General features: G+C 36.2%; 1 protein-coding gene across 6 annotated transcripts in view; it reads right to left on the bottom strand.

Annotated features, from left to right (window-relative positions):
* LOC103032091 (ERC protein 2) overlaps positions 1-23,372 on the bottom strand; it is a 452,130-nt gene that overhangs the window by 191,774 nt on the left and 236,984 nt on the right. For 5 of the 6 annotated variants that reach the window (XM_049485683.1, XM_049485682.1, XM_049485684.1 and 2 more), the window contains 4 exons: positions 21,802-21,942; positions 11,913-11,936; positions 10,533-10,726; positions 1,713-1,797 (listed from right to left, as the gene is read on the bottom strand). In XM_049485683.1, coding sequence (XP_049341640.1) covers positions 1,713-1,797; positions 10,533-10,726; positions 11,913-11,936; positions 21,802-21,942 — 444 coding nt within the window. Of the gene's footprint in view, positions 1-1,712; positions 1,798-7,424; positions 7,578-10,532; positions 10,727-11,912; positions 11,937-21,801; positions 21,943-23,372 lie in introns of those variants that run through there. The other variant, XM_049485688.1, reaches the window with a different exon arrangement.

The following is a 23,372-nucleotide window of genomic DNA, read 5'->3' as shown; positions in this document are numbered from 1 at the left end:
AAAATAGGCACAGCCTGAAACCTAAACAGAGAGGCTCTTCCCAAGCTGTCTTTGTTGTCACATGGGCTGAAACGAAGAGAAGATTTGTTTTTCATTGGGAATCTTGTGTGTAGGTGACATACGCCCTGTCCAGAGGGTTAGGAGGGTTGGAGGGGAAATATTCTGCAAGCCTGCTCTCTTAAGTAAGCAGTTTAATATGCTTTAATAACATACTACTTTGTTATTTGTATAGAACATTTATGCAAAAGCAGTCTGAGACTAAAGATAAGGCACATTGCTATGTAAAACCAAAGCAATCGTCTTTTTTGAAGCCTTGTGTCTGCGCCATTAAAATAGCGAATGATTTTGCTGATGATCTGAATTTCTGTGTGTATTGTTATCATGGCGGCAGAAAACACAGGTGTGCCACTGTTTGATTTAAACCTTGACAACAGTTAACAGTCAGACGTACATATCTATGTTAGCTACGCTGGTACGCTGCACACACTTCCCTTCTCGTATACCCCCGCTTGTTACAGTGTTCAAAGCCAACTTTTAGATCAACAGTAAACAAAATACTAAACAAAATAACATAAATAAATTAACTGCTAGCGCACCTTCACAGCGTGAACGACCAGCTCAATTTCCTCTGCTGAGAAGTGCAGATGCATTGCGCTGTTAAAATAGCAATTCGCCAAAGGCAGGGCACCCCTGACTCTCCGAGGGAATGGGAAGTGGCACGCTGGTTGGTTTATTTCACGTTACACCCAAAGACAATTAGTACATGTTTTTTGCATGTTTTGAGTTACGCAAGGTGTACTTTTCCCATTGTTATGATAGCAAAGACACAGTGACACACCCTAAATTAAGCTGCACAGTGCACGGTTGACGGTTTAGCTATAGATCGCTAAAATAAGGCCCTTAGACTGACTTGTAGACATGTTTGTATAAGATGAAGCAGCACACTCAAGAGGATTAGTAGCTGATGCTATCTCTCTTCTATGCAGTTGCACTCCGCACTGTGTGTGTGTGTATATAGTATGTGTACTAAGTAGGTTTTTAACGGCCTATGTGATAGCAAAATCAAAAAAACATGTATGCATTCATTCCCTTTTCTAGCACAAAATGCATTAAATTTCTCAAATCTTGCAACACTTGTTTTTTTTTTTATTGTTATATATCAAAAACCATTCCTCATTTACGCTATATTTGAATCTTTAAACCTAATATTTCATTTATTTCTATGTTTTTACACATTTTTCTCCTAATTTAGCTAGGCCAAATTGTTCCACCCAATCAGCTACTACTCAGCTGTATATTCCCCATCACAGGTGATGCCAGACTAGCACATGCCTCCTCCGATACATGTGAACTCAGCCACCACCTCTTTTTGGGCCAGTAACCAGCGACTTCCTTACGATACATCAGCTCACAGACGCTTTGTGCTGAGCGACATCACCCTAGGAGTGTTGAGGGGACAGAGCACCAACTACCCACCCAGAGAGAGCAAGGCCAATTGTGCTCTCTCAGGGCTCCGACAGCTGATGGCAAGCTGCATAACCGGGATTTAAACCAGCGATCTCCCAATCATAGTGGCAGCATTTTTTGTTTGAGACAAAAAGGTTTTATTTCTAAAGTTTTGAAGAATTGCTGTTTTACCTACAGTAATTGCACTTTTTTACATACAATAATTATCAGAAAAAAGCAATGGAATATCTAACTTCTCAGCTCACCTGTGGAGGAGCATCAGACGGTCTCATCTCTCCCAGTTGGGTGGGTTTTACACCTGGCAGTTTCTTATTTTGCTCCTTCCCTTGCCTGCAAAATAGCAATTAGGAAAACAACATGAGGTATTTTAATTGGCCATAAACATTGTAAGATGATTGATCTATCTATCTTCAATTTCTCACACTGATACTGTATATGCACTGAATACACTTCTGTATTTGGCAAGAAAATGCATACTAGTGCCTTCAGTCAGGATGTGGATGTGTGTACCATAACATTTTGGAAGATCAGGTATCATTTATGTGCGTTTTTGGAAATTTTAATTTATTTATTTAGCTTCTTTTTCTCTCTTTGTTTGTCTGTTTGATTTGTCCCTATTCTGTGAACTCTGTGGAATCTGACCTGGTGTATAATGATGATATTTTGTTTTTAACATGTATCCCTAAAAAAAATCCAATAGAAAAAGATCTGTTCAACATTATTCCATTTTCTCCCTAATTTACAGATCCCAATTACCCAACCCAGTCACGACACTCCTCAACCTTATGACTCATTATTACCCATGCTAACCAAAGCAATCCATCAAACATCTTGGAAAGCATAGGAAGACACTTGTGTTTTGCTAGGTTTCATAATCAGTCAACTGATAAAACTGACATATTGCACAGAGGAATGCTGGGAGTGTGTGCACTGATGAACTGAGTTTATCATAAAACAAATGTTATGAACAGGGGGGAGCTATTTGATGGCCCTATCAGTGGCCTGCCCTGATCTCTGCTTAGCCAGAAGAGCATGAGCATGTGTGTGTGTGTGTGTGTGGGTAAGTGTGTGTGTGTCTTGAAGTAGATGCTCCTTCTGCCAACAACCTCCCTGTGTTACAACCACACACACACACACACACACACACACACACACACGCACTTACACACACACACACACTCGGGGTCAACTGAAATTGCACATCACCGCTACTTAAAATCTAGACCTGATATTGCAATATCGAGGTTAAGAGATGGGTACAGTCACACAGTGGTAGACCACCACATTGTTCACGTGCCTTTAACTACATATTACTCTTGGCACTGAAGAAGCAACCTGATCATTCATACCATCCAAAAAAATGAGAGACTCTCTACAGTGTGAGAAAAAATGAGCATGAGTAAGTGTGTTTCAAAATAATGCTGTCTGACATTATTCTCTTATACTCATTACTATCTACTCTCAGCGCAGGCCAGTGAAAACAGGGTAATTGAAAAAGTCATCCATCTTCACTCCAGTCTAGACAAGAAATGAGAATATAATGATTTTCCCCTAAAGTCAGTTACCAGTTTGCAACACTGCACTACAACACTATTGGACGTGGATATATGTATATATTCTGTATGTATTATATTCACATATATGAGAAAGACCCAGGGCTGCAATATGCACTCATTGACAAAAATAAAAATATTACACACCAAGGAATAGTCGAAGGAATTGAATAAAGATTAGAAAATTAGAACAAAGTATAACCTACGTTCGTTGGAGGAATTGTGTCGTGAGCCAGATTACAAGATAAGACAAGACACGATACAATATTTTAAATATATGTAAACAAAGAAAAAACAATAGGGGTGTAACAATGGACTATATTTTTTAACTGTATAAAGAATTGTAAGCACTGTAATAAGCTAAGCTAAACAAACCACTGTGCTGTTTGACTACTTAATTAATCACTAAGTTGAACAGTAGTGGAAAACAGTAAAAAAAAGTAACTATAACAGCACCCCAGGCTTAAGGAACTTACAAATAATGAGGTATATAAGCAATAGAGGACATAGAAGATCAAGGCAAAAACATTTTTTTGAAAGGGTCTAAAGAAGGCCAAAGGCGAATGGTGAGATAGAGGAGGAATGAAAGGGAAGCAGGGAATGAGGTTACAATTGGTAAGTTTATCAGTCTAGCAGTCGAGGATCTCTCACCAAGAGGTACACTACCCAAACGCAGGGTAGCGGGCAAGACCCAGTTTCTAATCAACCCATCATACCCGTTTTAATTTATATATTTGCCTGAGACATAACATAATGTCAATTTTTGCATCAATACTTTCGTTAATGTCAATGTATACAATTTGTAAATTATGGGAGTATTGGCCTTTGCAATGGTCTATTCAGTCATCGGCCATCTTTGAAAAGCAGCTAGATGCCAATTATTTTCAGTTACATGTGACAAACCTGTTGTTGAGATAATATTTAACATGTTAAATATTTTAAATTGTTAATTTATAGCGTTTGTTATATTGCAAGTATTCAGAACTTCACATCAAAAGGAGCGTCTTTTTGTTGAATTAAGGAAATGTATCTGTAAGCAGACACCATGTGGAGCATTATGAACACTCTATATTCCAACTAGTGACCTGGCGTAGGTGAATTCAATTCAACAAACTACACTATTGCATCTCAAAAAATTTGAATATCATTGAAAAGTTACTTTATGTCAGTAATTCAGTTCCAATTGTTTATTTATTTTATTGTTGATGATTATGGGTTACAGCCAATAAAAACCCAAAAATCAGTGTCTCAGAAAATTAGAATATTATATAAGACCTATTGGTACTTTTGGCAGTGGGGGCAGTGTGCCAAGTTCTGCTGAAAAATAAAAAAAAAGTGCTGTAAGATTTGGTGGGAAAAAACTGCACTGACTTTAGACTTGATAATTTAACACAGTGGATCAACACCAGCAGATGACATGTTTCTCCAAACCATCACTGATTGGTGGAAACTTCACACTAGACCTCAAGCAGCTGGGACTGTGTGTCTCTCCACTCTTCCTCCAGACTCTGGTTTCTTTATTTCCAAATGAAATGCCAAATCTACTGATGTCAGTGATGACAGTGATGAAATGTTTTCATTATTTTTGGAAAATTGCTAGTTACATAATATTGGAATTATTACATTAGTGTGCATGTGTAGCTTAATTTAATTCTAATGCATACTTTAATCGTGGTGGGAAATTAACAACATTTTTCATTCATTTCCATCAAAAATCATACAGTCTGAATGGATGCAGGTAGAAGATATGAAGGAAATAGATCTTTAGAATGACTTTCTGGAACAATAATTTCTGAGGCAATAAGCGGCAGTGTTGTTAGGAGCAGGTTTACATGTGAAACCAATATGTTATTAGGATGGAAATTAATTTGGGGATTTCTTTGGGAGAAAAGAGTATTAATTAAAATGTATATATTTATTTTTATTCTACTAACCTGGAGGATAAACTGGCACCCAGGAGAGATAAATCATTGAAAATGTCAAAGGAAGAGATAGCATTATTTCTAAACAGTGATAATCAGGTTATTTCTCAAAGTGCACATTACTAAACAGAAAGCACAGAGTACTGCCCACTGGCCTGCACATACATTCCATCACATACGAATGCACAGATATTCACATGCGTGCATACACAACTCAACTCAGCCACAATCAAATAAACACAGACAGATTGACCACAGTATGACCTTCTCCACATTTGACGAACGGCGCAACAGAAAGAAAAAGAAGAAGAGAACAACAGGAGGTGGAAATAAAAAGAGAGACTGAGAATAGAAGACAAGCCGAGTTTCAGCTCCCCTCGAGTACAACAAACATCCAGCAGTGTGCATCTGAGCATGTCCTCCACTTTCACACCAAGAGACTCTTTCTAAAAAAGTTAATAGTTAACCAAAACAGCTGTTCATTCATCACACAAACAGTCAAGCTGTGGCACAATTAGGGCTGGGTATCAAAATTTAATACTAAAAAGGCACCGATCGAAATGTCTCGTTACTAACGAGTACCGACAGGTCTAAAAAATGTTTGCTTATTTCCAATTATTTGCATGAAACGCACATAAATGTGCATAATGCGGAGAGCATGCACAGCACGGTAAATATGTGAAGTGCTCTAAAGTCTGACTCTATTTAGAAACAATCATCCACACTTTATTTTTCTTTAAACAAGTCTCTCTGTCTCTCTCTCTGTTACATTCTCTGTCTCTTTTTATAATGTAACATAGTTTAAAAAAAGGTTCTAGCCTAAACCAGATTACATTATTATTACTGTCCTCCAACAATATTACAGAGAAATATCAGCATCATGATTTTATTTAATTTTTAAATTATCCACACCAGTAAAAAATAAATCTAATATAATTTTGCCATTTTAACACTTATTTTTTTTATTTACATTTATTTATGTACCCGTTAATAAATGCTTATGAAATATGTGCACTGTTTGATATTTGCACTCCAGTAAATAAAAAAATGCCTTAAATATATAGTTTCAATATTCTGAGCAACCCAATTATTGACCTTTAAGAAGCAAAGACAAGTACAACACAATACTTATAAAAACATATTTTATAATTAATGCAACATATAATATATTATCATCATCAAAATGACAGAATTTTTTGCGAATTAATTTTCTTTTTTAATATTTTAAAAAGAAAGAACTTTTAAAAGTTTTTTTTTTTAAATATATAGTTTAAGCGCAACTAATGCTGTTGTGTTTGTTCTTAATAAATCACCACAAACACGTTCCCCATTGTTTTCATTCCAACAAGATCCAGAAAGATGAAGTCTGTCATAGTGACACTATTATTCTTGTCTGCTGTTTAGAAAAGGTATCAATAGTATTGTTTGGTTATCATTATAAATTTAAAGTATAGGTATTAGTATCAAAATTTTTTAAACGATACCCAGCCCCAGGCACAATCACCAAAACACACACACAAATAAATAAATAAACCATATTTAATATATACAGTACTTGTATAGATTAATGTTGGCACAAATAGATGAAACAATTAATAAAGATCAGGTCATGTCAAAAATTCACTCTTTACACATGCTTTCCTACATGTCCTTCAGTTGGAGGAAATTTGATGCACAGTATCGAACATCTGTCATCCATATCCGAATTTGTATTAGTATTGATGCTGTACTACATGCAAAATCATACATCAATCATATTCACATTAGCCAGGTTTTCAGTCTCTCTAACAGAACAACACTACAGTGAATAGATCCAGTCGTATGTATCCAGTCTTCAAGAAGAAGGTACACCAGCAGCTCATTTAAGGGAACTGCTATTGTTATTCTACTTTCTTTATTCTGTTTATTGTTGATGTACAAGCTGGATTTGTGCTGCAGCATATTTATTTTTGTGTGTAATGAGCGGGGGTGTGTGTGCTCCTGCATAACTAAGATAAAATTGGGTGGCTGACTGTTGACTGTTGTCAGGATTTAAATCAGTCAATAAAGCACCTGTATTTTACACCACCAAGATAAAAACATGCCAGAAGTTTACCTGAACACACCTCACTTCCAGACCACCACACCCATCAGTGTAGATTTATTCCTAAAGTGAGGGCACCAGGCATGAAAGTAGATTGTTGATGGGGTGTAAGATAGCAAGGAGCATCACAATGCACTTTGCACTGGATGTAAGATAGGGTTGCTAAAAAAAATAAAAAAATAAAAATAAATATATATATATATATATATATACTTTTTTAAACTACTTTTCTGTGACTGATACCCAGCATGATACTCTGAAAGTGAAAGTTTGTAAAAGTTTGTTGGATTTGTGGCTGAAAACCTGGCTAGTGCATTTAGAGAGCCATGCTTTTCTGTACAGTTTAGAGAGACAATGATCAAAATTCGACTTTTTAACTGCCCAAGCATGCAAATCCAAATCCATCTGTAGAGATGAAAGACATGCCAGAGGACCACTCACTTTCCAAAGATATCCCACATAAAGCCACCCCAGGGTTTAGGAGATGCAGAAATGGGGAGGGGCTGAGCAGAGGGAGGTCTACAGTTGGGTAAGGGGAAACAGGAGGCAGATCTAGGAGGATGTTTCAGATGTAAAGAAATGAGACAGATGTCAGAAAAAGTCATGAAGAGACAAGAAAAAAAAAACAAGAAAAAACAAGAAACAATCTTTCACTCTGTAAAAAAAACACAAATTCAGAAAAACACACACAGCAATTATGATTAATTATTTGTACTGAGACTTACACACAGGTGGACTTTTGCACGTCACACTTTTAAGATTTTTATTTGATTACATTTTTGAAAACCATATATCATTTTGTTCCACTTTACAATTGTGCTGAGTTTATGTTGGTCTATCATTTAAAATCTCAATAAAATACTAAATTTAGGTTTGTGGTTGAAAGGAAACAAAATGTGAAAAAGTTCAAGGGGTATGAATACTTTTGCAAGCCACTGTATTCTGGCATAAAAAAAAATCCAAGAAATTTCTGAAATTCAATGTCTATGCCGTGCACAGACACACACACACACACACACACACACACTCAAACATTGTCCATATGGGCAATGAGGAGCAAATATCACACATGACATACCTGTCAACAACAAATTAACATTTTCCAGGACCCCCCACAGAGAACCGTACAGTGAAAGCACAACCCCATGCATATTTGGCACCAAAGGCTCTAATCTTAGTGCACCTACTGCTAAATCATTCTTTCTGTCTGTGTGTGTGTGTGTGTGCATGTATACATGTTTTCCTAACACAAGCATCCAGTCAATCTGTAAATCACTGGGTAATTGTGCACTTGCTGCCAGTAAAGAGAGAGAAAAGGGTAGATATGTGTTTATTTCTCTCTTTCTTTCATTCTTTCTTTCTTTCTTTCTTTCTTTTTTTCTGTCGTTCATTCTGCAGGAGTGAAGTGCTCCCTGCAACCGCTGCACTGGCAGCATGACAAACCCTATAAAACTCTGCATCATTCACACCACAATGAGAAATGCACACACACATCCAGCAAGTTCACACATCCAGAATATGCACGGGCATAGACTCATGTGACTACACGGATGTGTTTTCTCTAATGCAGTGCTCCTCAAACTGTGGTAGGTGAAACACTGGTGGTACATAAAGCACACCAAGGCGGAGGTACACCATTAATTAAATGTTTTATTATAATGTAAAAAAACAAATGATTATATAAGCAAATGCATGTGGGTACCAGGGGATAATTTGCCTGTTTTTATTGAAGACAGGTTGTCCCTGTCCTATAAAAACATTATATCTCTAAAATAAACCTAATTTTCTTTAGATCGAAATTTATTTTGCAGCATTTCTAATAGACTTTTGAGTATAAATTTTAATAGCATTAATTTATTGTGTTTCACGCTGGAATCAGAATATCCATACAGGTTCATACGCTCATGAAAACCCTGGAAAATTCATGGAATTTGAACACAGGAGTTTCCAGGTCTGGATACATTTTTGAAAAATGTCCAAAAATACATAGAAAGTTTTGAAAAAATTGAAAAAGTATTTGTTTCTGTTTATTGACTGAGAATTAAATAAGAAGGTTTTGGTCAAAAAAAGTATTTCATGTTTACTCTGAAGGACACAGAGACCCCATTTCCCAGCATGCTTGCCCTCAGAACTACTATGAACTACTCATCAGCATTCCAGTTCACCTAGTTATTGATTGTTTGCACCTGGACTATCAGTATAAATACCCCTCAGTTTGCACTCAACGTTGCTGAGTATTGAATCTAGGTTTCCTAGCTTTTCTATGAAGTGTTTCTCTATTACCGTTTCTGTATTACTGTTTATCTTTTTTGCTTTGCCCAGTTTATTGCTTGTTTTCTGTTGCCCACCTCGCTTGTATTTTCGTCTACTCTCTTGCCTATTCCCCTTCTGCTGGATTCACTGTGTACCGACCCTGCTTACTCCTCTACTCCCTGGTATGTTGTTTGTTTATGCTGCCTTATTGTTATTGACCCTGCCTGCTCTAGACTCTCCTTATATGCCTATCTCCTTTGTAAATAAACTGTTTAAACTGTTTAAACTATATCATCAGCGTGTGTCTCTCCTGGTCCTGGCCTGTGTGACACAAAATCGTAATTCTTAGAAAGGAAAACAGTTACTTTTAAAGTAAAGTGAGCGCTGGAAGTTAATCTACACAGATTTATCTCCTAAATTTGGGTGAGTAAAGCTCTTCTGTTTATTTACAGTAAGCTTAGATTTCCAAATTTCCACTAAGGCTGGGTGCAGCAATATTATCATTAGCCACCAACCTACACTGAGGAACCCTGAGAGTTCTGATAAGCCAGATCAATATTAGCTAGCGGTTCATCCCACATAGCTTGTTTAAACACCGTAAATGCACAGGCTACAGTCAGATATACTCACCTAGCATGGTTAGTGGCTAATGCTAATGTTGTTCCAGCAGTGCTAGTCAGAGTTAGCTGCAGGCTAATACTCAACTCTAAACAGGAAAAGAGCTAGCACTTAGCTCGGTTAGCAGCTAATGCTAATACTTCTGGAGAACTAAACTGAAACTCCTGTATAACTCTGCCCTTGATTCATACATACAGTAAGGCGCACTGGATTATAAAGTACACTGACGATTTCTGGGAAAATTAAAGGATTTTAAGTGAGACTTATATTGCAAAAAAATATGGTAAATATAGCATATGAAATAAACGTTGATCACAATTATAGTTATTATGTAATATTTTTTTTTGGAGGTTAAAAATGCTGGGGTCAAAATGAGCCCAAAGATAAAAGATGTTAGTAAATTTGAAGATAACAGGAGGGTTAAATAATCAACATAGTAGATTATATTGATTAAACGTTGCAGCCCTAATACAGAGTGGGGCATTTATGAGATAAAAAGATGAAATATACAGTTTTAAACAGATGTTTCAGGAGATAGTAGAGAGTAGGTGAAAAAATCAATAATATTCAATAATACCAATGCATGTGTGTGTTTTTGTGAATATGTGTATGTGTGTGTGTGGTGCTCATTTTTACCTCTCCATATCAGACATTTTCTTGTCTGTTTCCATGCGTTCCGATTCCACATCTCTAAGAATAGTGAGAAGTCTGTCCACTTCTGCCTTAGACTTCCCTGACTCCTCTTTATGGAAGGCCACTTCATTTTCTAGAGCTTTCAAAAGCTCAGAGAGCTCCGGGTTCCTCCGCGCTGCTTCTTCAGCTTCAAGGGCCTTCCAACAGACATACATAAACATAAAACATAAAAAAAATAATATAACAAAATAAAAAAATATACAGTTGCAAGAAAAAGTATGTGAACCCTTTGGGATTACTACTTGGATTTCTGCACAAATTGGTCATTAAATGTGTTCTGATCTTCATCTAAGTCACAACAATAGACAAACAAAGTCTGCTTAAACTTAAACCACACAAAAATTATTTAGGTTTGCATGGTTTTATTGAACACCAGTTTTGAGTTTGCTGTTCTTAAGAAGCATTGCTTGACGTGAATCAGGCCTTGCATAAAAGAAAAGAGCTCTCAGAAGACCTACGTTCAAAAATTGTTGACTTGCATGAAGCTGGAAAGGGTTACAAAAGTATCTCTAAAAAGCCTTGATGTTTTTTCTAGAGTGTCAGCTGAAGACTTACACAAATCTCTGGCACATGCTAACATTTTTGTAGACAAATCTACAATAAGAAATACATTAAACAAGAATGTAATGCATGGGAGGACACCAAAAAAAAGGACCTGGACAGATTTTTGTGACTTAGATGAAGATCAGAACACATTTAATGACCAATTTATGCAGAAATCCAAGTAATACCAAAGGGTTCACATACTTTTTCTTTTACTTGCAACTGTACATAGGTACATAATTTTACATAAATGTACATAGAACTGTTCACAGGCTACTGTTTACACTTTAAATAGTGAATACAGATGTGGGAAAACAACAGTGATCACAGCACATCACAGCACAAAACCATGGATGACACACAAGTCTTCATTTACTCGGCATTTCTCTTCCAGGTATGAACCAGTTCCATTCTCAAACTTATTCCGTTTTTTTCTGTTGTATTTTTCTTGGCAGAGGCACAACAAGTTAAACGTGAGTGCAAATACTGTACTGAAAGAAAAAAAGCCTTTCAAATTCTGAACACACACATGAAATGTAAAAAAAAACCACAGGTGGGTCAATTCAATTCCAGAATACAGAATTATCCAGAAATCTGTCAATCCGATATACACTGTTTTTGATTTTTCAGTCCAGTACTGAACTTGGTTTGGCCGTTATGTTAACGCATGGTCTAACCAGAGTCAGTATGACTGATTTATTGATTTAATGAGTAAACACAATGCAGTAAACAGAAGAGGGAACAAAGACAATTCCACATATTCACACACACACAGCCTACCGCTGATTTCCCCTGCAGTGGGTTCTATCGAAAAAGAAAGAAAGAGAAAAGGACAGGGGGAGGTTGGAGACAAACAGAGAAAAGAAAAGGCTTTCTGAATTAGAGATGAATGCAGGTAAGAGTTAACCTTAAAAAATGCATAATTTCACTGTTAAACATTTCATTCAAGTTTTAAAGCCTCAAAAGTTGTGATTATATCCAAAGCCACTGATATATAGTGTATGCTGTTTGCCAAATATATGTTGATAATATGGTATTGTGAATTTATTGGTGCTTTATTGGGGAAACTCAGTGAAAAATGTTGTATGGAAAAGCTTTCATACTTGAGGTTGACTTTAAAGTAAAAAACACTGCTGAAAAGTGCAAAATGTGAGGTGTAAAAAAAAAAAAAATTGCTTACATATTTCAGATTAGGGGTGGGCGATATGGCCCTAAAATAATATCACGATATTTCATGGTATTTGCACGATAACGATACTCTTGGCGATATGACAATTTAAAAAAAATGTTTCAAGAATACACTAGTGCAACAAAGTGAAAATTTTATTTTATCATTCCATACAATATGACATGGCACACCCCTAACTGAGATGTTAACAAATGCAAGAATTTTATCAGATTGGTAATAGAAGTTAATGATCCAGAATGTCATGCTACTAATAACACTAATAATACAAATAATTATTTTGATAAAAACAAGTAGTACCCTGATGTGATAATTAGGGTTGGTGATATGGCACGATATTTCAGTGTATAATATGGTTCACGGTATTCAAACATGTAGGCAATATCATTGCATACGATATAATAAGGCACACCCTTATTTCAGATTATCAAACAAACATTAATATCAAACAAATATAACCTCAGTAAATACAAAAAGCACGTTTTTTAAATGATGATTTCATTTATTAGGGGAAAAAAACAATTTAATCCAATCTATCTCTTTGTGAAAAAGTGTTTGTCCCCCATCAATTAACTGTGATAAATCCCACTTTTTGGAAAGCTGAGTTCAATTTCACTACAAACCACAACCAGGCCTGATTACTGCCAGACCTGTAGAATCAAGAAATCTATTTAATCCATTAAATAGAACCTGTCTGACAACATGAAGCAGCTAAAAGATCTCCAAAACAACACATTCACATGGCACTATGAGACAGATGAGAAAACAAAATCATTGATCATCTATCAGTCTGGAAAAGGTTACAAAGACATTTTCTAAAGCTTTGGGACTCCAGCAAATCACAGTGAAAGCCATTACTCACAAATAGAGAAAACACAGAACACTGGTGAACCTTCCCAGGAGTGGCTGGCCAACCGAAATTACTCCAAAAGGGCATGGACAACTCATTCAGGAGGTCACAGAAGAATCCAGAACAACATTTAAAGAATGTTGCAGGTCTCACTTGGTTAAGGTCAGTGTTAATGATTCAATAACAAAAAAGAGACTGGGTGAAAATGGTCTCCATGGCTCATCTCACATTTACCAACAAACTTCTTGATGATCCCCAGAACTATTATTCTTCAGACTAATATGCTCCAGACAAACGTGGAACTTTTTGAAAGGTGCGTGTTCTGTTACATCTGGCGTAAAATGAACACATCATTTAGAAAAAAGAACATCATACCGAATGTAAAACATGGTGGTGGTAGTGTGATGGTTTGGGGCTGCTTTGCTGCTGCAGCGCCTGGACAGATAACTTGCTGTAATAGATGGAACTATGGATTCTGCTGTTTACCAGATAATCCTGGTAGAGAATGTCCGACCATCTGTTTGTGACCTTAAGCTCAGATGTACTTGGGTTTTGCAGCAGGACAATGACCCGAAGCACATAAACAAGTCCACCTCTGAATGGCTTAAAAAAAAAAAAAAAACTTAATGAAGGTTTTGGAGTGGTCTAGCCAAAGTTTGATTGAGGTGCTGTGGATGATTCTAAACAGGAGGTTCATACTGGAAACCCCTCTAATGCAGCTGTGAGATGTGAAAGACCCATTGCCAGTTATCGGTAAAGCTTGATTGCTGTTATTAGGTTTAAGGGGCAAACACTTTTTCACACAGGGTTAGATTGGTTTGGATACTTTTTATTCCTTTAATGAATAAAATTATCATTTAAAAAGTGTTTTTACCAAATCTGTAGGGGGACAATTATACTTTTTGTCACACTGCTATATATCTTGTTATGCATGAGACACAGGACATGTTATCTAAACAGACAGCTTCTGACGGGAACTCAGCTGCACATAAAAGTGTCTGTTCTTCTCAGCACAGCTTTCATGTGGTTTATCTTTCTCAAGAACATCTCCTCAAGATCATTTCTTCAGAGCCTGCCTGTCATAAACGTTGTGTTCCTCTTCTGTTCTCCTAATTCACTACAAAAATATCTTTTACAAGACCAACAAACCTTTCTTGTCTTCTCTCTTTCTCTCTTTCTCTCTCTCTCTCTCTCTCTCTCTCTCTCTCTCTCTCTCTCTCTCTTTCTCTTTCTTTACTCAGAATGCACAGTAAAAGGCGGAGATTGTTGCAGTAATCAGTAATATATATTTATATATTTCTTTTTTACCATGGGAATAATAACCCGCAGTTAGACGTCAGCCCTAGAATTATCTTTCTTGTACCGCTAAACATGTCCTCCTGATTGCTTGCACTGTTGCGACAGCTGAATGTGAATTTTATAAACACCAGCAGATGAATATTTTCATTTAAGTAAGGAAGAGAAAAAAAGCTTCAAAGACATCAGGCTGAAGATTGACGAGTACGGACCCTCCCAGGTGGAGGTTCCAGCAGCCGAAAACACCCAGTGTCATTACAGTAAAACAATAATGAGCTACATAAAATACTGTTTAGACGTCTGGGGAAATGCACTCTGAAAAACACCATAAACTTGGGGTTATAAATCAAACCAACATCAAATAATTTAGAAGCATGTCTTACCAGAGCTACAATAAACAAAGCACGAGAGACACTACGGTACTGCTACACGGTGGCTGTTTGAATATAAACTGTTGAACGCTGAATAAACATGAAGTTTGTGACTATACAACAGTATAGATAAACATAAGAACTGGATTTCAGCTACTTCTATGGTCCTATCGTACACCCCGCGCAAAATACACAGAAATATAAAGCTATATGTTAGCGTTAGTTTCTTATCACCAGGGCAAATTTATTAAAATATTAAACAATATTAATACATTAATGAAAATCTGGTCTAGCCCTTTTTTCCCATGATTCCCATGTTCTTTGTTTATTTATATAAATTAACGAATATAATTATATATATATATATATATATATATATATATATATATATATATATATATATATATTATACTTTTAGCATTCTTATATTTTTTTCTTTATATTCACTACTATTGTTTTTTCTTCATAAGATATAAATTCTTAATTTTTTATGTATCAATTTTTATGATCTTTTAAAAATGTCCTATTTTTCCTTTTTTACGTAAATATTTTATTTGTCTATAGTAAATGTCAGTTTTTATTTCTAATTTTCAAAAAAAATATGTTTAATCCCTTTTAAACTGTAAATGCTCAGTGGCATTGTAAATGAGGGTCCCCCTCCAGTGTAAATGATGGTTTTTACATAAACAATAAACAGAATAAAGAATAAAATAACATTACTCTTCCCTTATTTCAGCTGCTTCCCTTATTTGAACAGCGTGATGCACAGTCAGTTTATGCTCTTAAGATAAAAATGAACAGAAGACAGAGCGCAGCTGCCTCTTAAAGGTAATGACTACAGACACACTGATTGGTTTATTTCACGTTACGCTCAAAACACACCCATGAATAATTAAGGGAATTAAAACACTCCCTTTGCGCCATTGGAGCTGCGCAAGGCGTATTTTTTGCACCCTCACGATTATAAAAGACACAGGACACGCCCCTAAATGCAGCTGTGCAAAGCGCAATTAACTAGTGCGCTATAGATCGTTAAAATAAGGCCCCTAAACTTGCACCTTAAGATTAGTCACCTACGGAAGCTGATACTCCCCATTCTTTTATATCCATTTACAATGTCGGAGAATTGAAAACTTCTTTGACTTTTACTAAATATTAGAAACTCTGTCCTTAGTAGTGACGTCTCTTATTTAATAAGAAACCCAGCACCCAACCAAAACAGAGATGTACAACAGGCCAACTTCTAAAAACCCAAGGCTGTTAGGTAACATTATTTTTATTTATTTATTTTTTTAAGTTGCCAAAAATTGCACATATAATCAGTTTTCTGAGACAATCTAGTGAAGGCGATCTTTAGCAATCTATAGTGCACCAGTCAATTGCATATCAAGCAGCTGGATTTAGGGTGTGTCAGTGTGTCTTTAGTATCGTGAGGCATTGCACTGTTAGAAACATGCAAAAGGCATGAACTAATTCTCTTAATTAATCATGGGTGTGTTTTGGGCGTAAAGTAAAATAAACCAATCAGTGTGTCAGTTGCCATTCCCTTTAAGAGGCAGATGTGCTCTGACTTTGGCGCGTTCGTATCTTAACAGCGATGTGTTTTGAGCGTCTCAGCCAAGGATACTGACCTGCACGTTCACACTGTGAAGGTACGCCAGTAGTTCATTTAGGGGAACAGTAATGTTTTTTTGCAAAACTTTATTCTGTTTATTGTTGATGTTAAAGTCGTGTTGACTGTTGCCAGGATTTTAATCAGTCAGTGGTGCACCTGTATTTCCCACCACCAAGATAGAAACATGGCAGAAATTTACCTGAACACACCTCACTTCCAGACCACCACACCCATCAGTGTAGACTCATTCCTAAACTCTGACGCTATTTTAATGGCGTAGGTGCAAGGCATGAAAACCCTTATTTATAAAGAGAAATAAAAGAAATCTGAGGAGAATCTTTTACACTCATTCTGCAGCGGGCCGAAAGCGTGTACACAGTGAGGAGTCGGATTCTGACAGAGAGCTAGAATTCAGCACAACACATAACTAACATTCCTCAAACCAATTATTAAGTCTAGAGAAACTCCAGTTTCATTTAGTATATAGTCATTGTCCAAAGAAAAGCAAGTATCTCCATTTTTGTCGATTTTTGGTTTACTGCATAATTTGAAGAGACAAACTGTCCTATAGACTGTCTCAAAATTTCTTGAAGAACAGACCAACAGAAATAATTCAAAATGACCTAAAATAAGCTCTTTTTACATTGACTTTCATTAAAAGGTTATTTCTTTCTTTTGTAAATTTGCAGTTTTAAAGATACTTGTTTTTTACTGGACAGCGACTTGATCTGTACTTTCCCGTGTGAAAACACCCTACATTTTCACACTGTATGACTAATAAACCATGATCTTATTGCATCTAATCTTAAAATAATTTAATTTTTTGCTTTTTGAGAAAAGAACACACATCAAAACTACACTAGAAAAACTGTTTGTTAAGCAAAAAGCTACATGACCGCAGCTTTGCCTGTGCCCGTATTTACAAAAGGGGAGTAAAAAAGTGGCATTCAACAATGAAAAAGCCATAGACGTGTCCATGTGAGAACTATTAATTTTAGTTTTTCAGCTTTTCTTCAACATCTGCTACCCCTCAAACAAACTGCACCATCCTAAACTAAAACTAAGCCCCACACTATAAGAGACACTTCAAAGCAGCACATTGTGCAAGGAAGCCAAATAAGTAGGTGATAGGTAGGTGCTAAAGACTAACCCAGCTGTTCAGCTACATAAACTACATAAACACATACTGCGCAGACTTTAGTACTACTCAACTTTAGTACAGGAAAAAATACAAATATTATAATTATATAATTACAATGTTCTTGGCACAGTGCTGAAAACAAAGCTATGCTTTCCTACTATGACTTCTGGTGACATAAACCACTTTTTCCATGGTTAAAATATAATTAAAATCAGTATGTTTATTCTACAACACAATAACAGGGTTGTAAATGGACATATAAACCTGAATCTGCACATTTTCACTTCAGTTGTGTATTTGACTCTGAACTGTGCTATAAAGACTCAACTTCCCATCATGCACCCACACCGGATTTCCCTGACTTCACTGATCACATGACGCTACTGTGTTCCCGCTCTCCAGGTTACTAATTGGCTCCACCTGCCCTCCCTTGTATATATGCCCTTCAGTTTGTTCAGATCAGTGCTGAGTTTTGAATCTATTTGAATCCTTGCTCTTCTATGATGTGTTTTATTGTTTTTCCTTCATTGTTACTGACCCTTTTTGTGTATCCTTTTATCTCTTTTTTCATGCCAATTAATATTAAATACCTGTTGCTGTTTTGTATTTTTGGTCCTCTCTTTTTCTTTCTCCCTTGTTTTGCTGGAATTACCATGTATGACCCTGCTTTGACTACTATTTGACTACTCTGTGGTATGTTATTTACTTTTGCTGCCATTCTGTTCCTGACCCTGCCTGTCCCTCACTATTCTTAAGACTAATCTCTTTTGTAATAAACTCTGTCCTTTTTATCTGCGAGTGTCTGTCATTTGGTCTGGCCTGCATGAGAGCCCAGCTTAAAATATTTTATATTTTATTATCACGTCTTCTTGTTTTCATGTCTCTGTTGGTCTAATGATAATTAGTGTTGCTGTTGATTGTTATTCTGCATGCTGATTTTATATAGAGACCATCTGCATGAGAATGGAGTTGTACTGCTGTGCTCAAAAAAAAACACACAGCTTTTTTTTCCTTGCTGGGAGGTTATTGTGTCCAAACCCTTATTTTCCACAATAAACCACAGGTGTCAAACTGGGTTTTCCACCTGTGTGCTCATCAGAAAGGTCTTACTAATTATTATTATTTTTAATGGTAAGAAACAACACTGAGGGAATAAAGTCTAGTTTGTTTGATTCAGCTTTTATTTCAGTATTTCAGCTGGTATTAGATCAAGTTTATTTGATAAATTGCAACAAAATGAGTGCATGAGTATGCAAAAAAGAAGACAAAGAAGAAGAAGAAGAAGACAAAGATAAGGAAGAAGAAGAAGAAGAAGAAGAAGAAGAAGACGAAGAAGAAGACGAAGATAAGGAAGAAGATGAAGAAAAACTAGAAGAAGAAGAAGAAGAAGAAGAAGAAGAAGAAGAAGAAGAAGAAGAAGAAGAAAAAGAAGAAAAAAAAAGAAGACGAAGAAGAAGAGGAGGAAGAGAAGAAGAAGGAGAAGATGAAGAAGAAGAAAAAGAAGAAGAAGAAAAACTTCTGTATGTGTTGGTGGTAAATGTTTAGCTAAGCAGAAAAAATGTGAAATTGGAGGTTGAGGAGAGGAAGAGAGAGGATAATGAAAAAGAAAAAGAAGAAGAAGACGAAGACGAATATAATGAGGAAGATTAAGAAGAAGAAGAAGAAAAAGAAGAAGAAGAAGAAGAAGAAGAAGAAGAAGAAGAAGAAGAAGACGAAGATAATGAGGAAGATTAAGAAGAAGAAGAAGAAAAAGAAGAAGAAGAAGAAGAAGAAGACGAAGAACAAGAAAAAGAAGAAGAAGAAGATGAAAAAGAAGGCGAAGAAGAAGAAGAAGAAGAAGAAGAAGAAGAAGAAGAAGAAGAAGAAGAAGAAGAAGAAAAAGAAGAAAAAGAAGACGAAGAAGCAGAAGAAAAAGAAGAAGAAGAAGAAGATGAAGAAGAAGAAGAAGAAAAAGAAGAAGAAGAAAAAGAAGATGAAGAAGATGTGTGTGTGTGTGTGTGTGTGTGTGTGTGGCCAGCCAATCAATTGTTTTTTTTTTTCTGAGGTAAAGAGCAGAAAGTCAAGTGAGAAAATAAGTTTAAAAATATAAATGATGTAATTTCATTGCCCAGAGCTGGATGAGCAGATGAAAACCCCTAAAATAATTGATACTTAACTTAGATTACGTCGCTGCTCTTTAGTATGAATGAATGCTCTGTGAGCCAGTTTTTGGGTCAGCACCCAAATAAAACTGCTCAGATTGTTGTAAACCACTGTGAACTGATCAAATGTGAGCTACAAGATGGATACATGTTTAAATTGTTGTCTGTATCTAAAAAATAGAAACGTTTGATCAGATTAATACAGACCAACACTTCAGTAAAGTCAAATGTATGACCACTCTTCAACTCCTGTTTGTACCTTCTAACCCCCAAACGAAGAAGCCTCCAACAAAACAAGACAAGACAGAAAACAAGGAAAAAGTCAACCACAAGCTGACCACAACCCATCTGCTCTACACTTAGTTTACACCAGCCATTACAACACATTAAGTACTTTATACACCACATCTCAGGAGTTTCAGGATGCTAGACTAGACAATGACTCTCTCAAACAAAAGGTTCAGACCGGATAATTCTATTCCGCTCTAAGATTCAGCATCGGCAGGGGGTGGAAGGCTGAGGTAGCACTGCGGCCTCGGCGTGCGTACGTGCGTGTGGTTTCTTTTGGAGACAAGATAATTGATGCGACATTGCATCCCTACAGCCTTACTGTATAACAAACACACTCAAGTATTTTCCAGGCTTACTTCAGCTTTTTATGACGCAAGTAAACCTAAGACGACTCCTCTTAACAGCGACTTCCCCGCTGAACCACAGACGGATACACAATACAAAGTATATACACAGATTAAGTACTGTGTGGGTGCATGTCAAAATCTCACCATAGCCTCGTGCTGAGAACTCAGAACTCAATCTGACTTTTTTTTTTAAACATTCTTTCATTTTACATGACAATCAAAAAAAAATATATCAAAGACTTTAGCTCTCGCTTAAAAAACGGGAAGACCACTGCAACACTATCTCACTTCTCGAGTAACAGATCAAGCAGAACCCATGAGCTGGGTAATTTACAGTTAAGGACGATGTGTTTTTATGAAAATCGATTTTCTCTGAGTTTTAATTTTCACCACAGACGCTCCCCTAAGCTCAGCCCCGCCCTCTCTCCCTCCCTTTGTCTATAATAGGTTTGAAAATAAAGAAAACTTAACCCTTGTGTGGTGTTCGGGTCTGTGGGACCCGTTTTCATTTTTCATCAAATGATACTAAAAAAATATTTTTTCTAAATCATTGGCATTGGCTCATTTTTTGTGAAAAACATATATCAAAACACATTTTCGATAAATACAGACTGTTATATTACATACAGTATGTTTGGCCAAGGGCTAATAAACATTGCTTCATTTGTAAATTTGAAACTAAACAATTTTCTACTCATATCTTGAGTTAAATTCATTTTCTTTTACATTTTATTAAAAAACTAATAAAAAAAAGAGTAGCACTTTTTGAAAGAAATGTAACATAAGAAAGGTAAAGTGCAAATATTAACCATGTAAGCTGTTTATATTGCTTGCAATTTAGGTGAAGCGAGCATGTGTAAAGCGTTTTAATGTGAAATTGCTTAATTTTACTGAATTAAATACAAGTAACAAAGTAAACAATTAACAAAAATATGAACACCACACAAGGGTGTTCATTTGTTGAAGTTTATTTGTATAATTTATAACATATTTAGAGTGTTTTTTACTCACTTTTCTCTCTCTCACAATGTTAATCCTTTACAGCTTCAAAAACATGTATTATGCAAATTAGGCGATGACGTCATTTAGCGACTTCTAGCGACTTTTAGGAGATTTTAGTAGGGGAAAAAAACAATTTAAATCGAAAATCTTTTTTTTAAATCAAAGATTTTTTTGGGGGCCATATCGCCCAGCTCTACATGAGTGTCTCTGTTATTGTAACCGATGTTCCTTTCTCCCACCGTTTCCACACACCCGCAGGCTCTGTGACAGCCCCTGTGCGCCACATGGCTTCACGTCTCTGTGATAATCATCAGGAAGACTTTGCTCGCGAATCCAAAACAGCCCCTGCTTTGTTTATTTGCACAGCAGGGCTATCGCTGCCCCCAATTGGAGGCATCCGACAGCCCAGAGCATGGTGGCTCTACCCACCTTCTGCAGCTGGCTCTCCAGCCGGCTGCACTCCTCTGCCCGCTGCTCCACGTTGCTCTCCAGAGCCCGCAGCCGCGAGTCCTTCTGCAGGCCCGAGGAGGCCAGAGACGATACTTGCTCTTTGAGTTCCAGTAAAGACGACTGAGAGGAAAGAGGAGGTTGAGAAGAGACAGATCAGGGAGAAAAGAAAAGAAAGGAAAAGAAATGAGAGATTTAGGAGGCTCCTCCATCATGAACAAAGGGGCATGATGGGGGGCATATAAAGCAGGAGATGCACCATGTAAGCTGCACGAAAACTACCAGCCAAAGACCATGTTCATAAAACTGGCTGTCTACAAAACACTTTCTTGCTTCTACAAGTTTCACTGTGTATGTATTCATAGTCATTTGTAGTTCTTTAATTATAGACTGTACTGTAGTCTTCAATGGACAGGACCACACAGGACAAGGGCTGTGCATTAAAATTCGATACCAGAAAAGCACTATCCAAAATGTCTTGGTACTATTAAGTACCGAACGGTCTCTACTTACAAAGATTCATCCCCACTTCATTTTATTCAAATTGTCGACACACCACCACTGTGCTGAAGTCTCCCAGTCTCTCTCTCTCTCTCTCTCTCTCTCTCTATATATATATATATATATATATATATATATATATATATATATATATAAAAGGAAAAAAATAAATAAAAGGAAATAAAAGGAAAAAATAAAAGGAAATACCAGTATTAAAAAAAAGATTATTTAATTCATTTTTAAGTGACTGACACCACTAATATAAATATAATTCATTTTTGCCAATCTAACACAGATCTTTTTTACTTACATTAAAAATACCCATTACTAAGAACTTAAGGAATCTGTGCAATGTTTGGTATTTGCACTTAAGTAAATATATAAATTCCTTAAAAATGTTATTTTTTTCCATTAATATATTGAGCAACCAATTATAACATTTAAGAATGAAAGGCTTGTACTATGTAAGAGTTTTACCATTTTTTTTTTTTAAATAATGCAAAATATTGTTTATTATCGCTATCATCAAAACAATAGAAATTATTGTGAATTAATTTTGTACTCAAAAATTGTACTGGGCCAGATTTTTTCACAGCAAGTGGTCCCATCAGTCAGGACTCAGGAAAGAGTGAGCATTTTATGTTCATAATTCTTAAAAAGAACTCCTAAAAATGCTCACTGTTTTCTTTCAAGCAAGATTTATGAAGATGTCTCTTATGGTGACAGGATGAGAATGAGATTACTTATGTTGGCTGTTAAATAATAATTTTTTGTTGTTTTGTTGTTCTTTTTGTTACGAAAAAAGCATTGTTTGGGTATTGTTATCGAATTCAAAGTATCGTATCAGTATCACAAATTTAAAACTGATACTCAGCCCTACACAGGACCACCACAGATCAGGTACTATTTTGTTGGTAAATCATTCTCATAACAGTGGTGACACTGGCATGGTGGTTGCACTGGTATGTGTGAGTAAATCAGATACAACAGTGCTGCTGGAGTTTTTAAACACTGTGTTTCATCATCACTCACTGTCCTCCACTCGATTACAC

The sequence above is a fragment of the Astyanax mexicanus genome, chromosome 12 (genome assembly GCF_023375975.1).
Source record: "Astyanax mexicanus isolate ESR-SI-001 chromosome 12, AstMex3_surface, whole genome shotgun sequence".
NCBI lineage: Eukaryota > Metazoa > Chordata > Actinopteri > Characiformes > Acestrorhamphidae > Astyanax > Astyanax mexicanus.
Note: the sequence above shows the minus strand (reverse complement) of the source record. Positions and strands in the feature narration are given on the sequence as shown.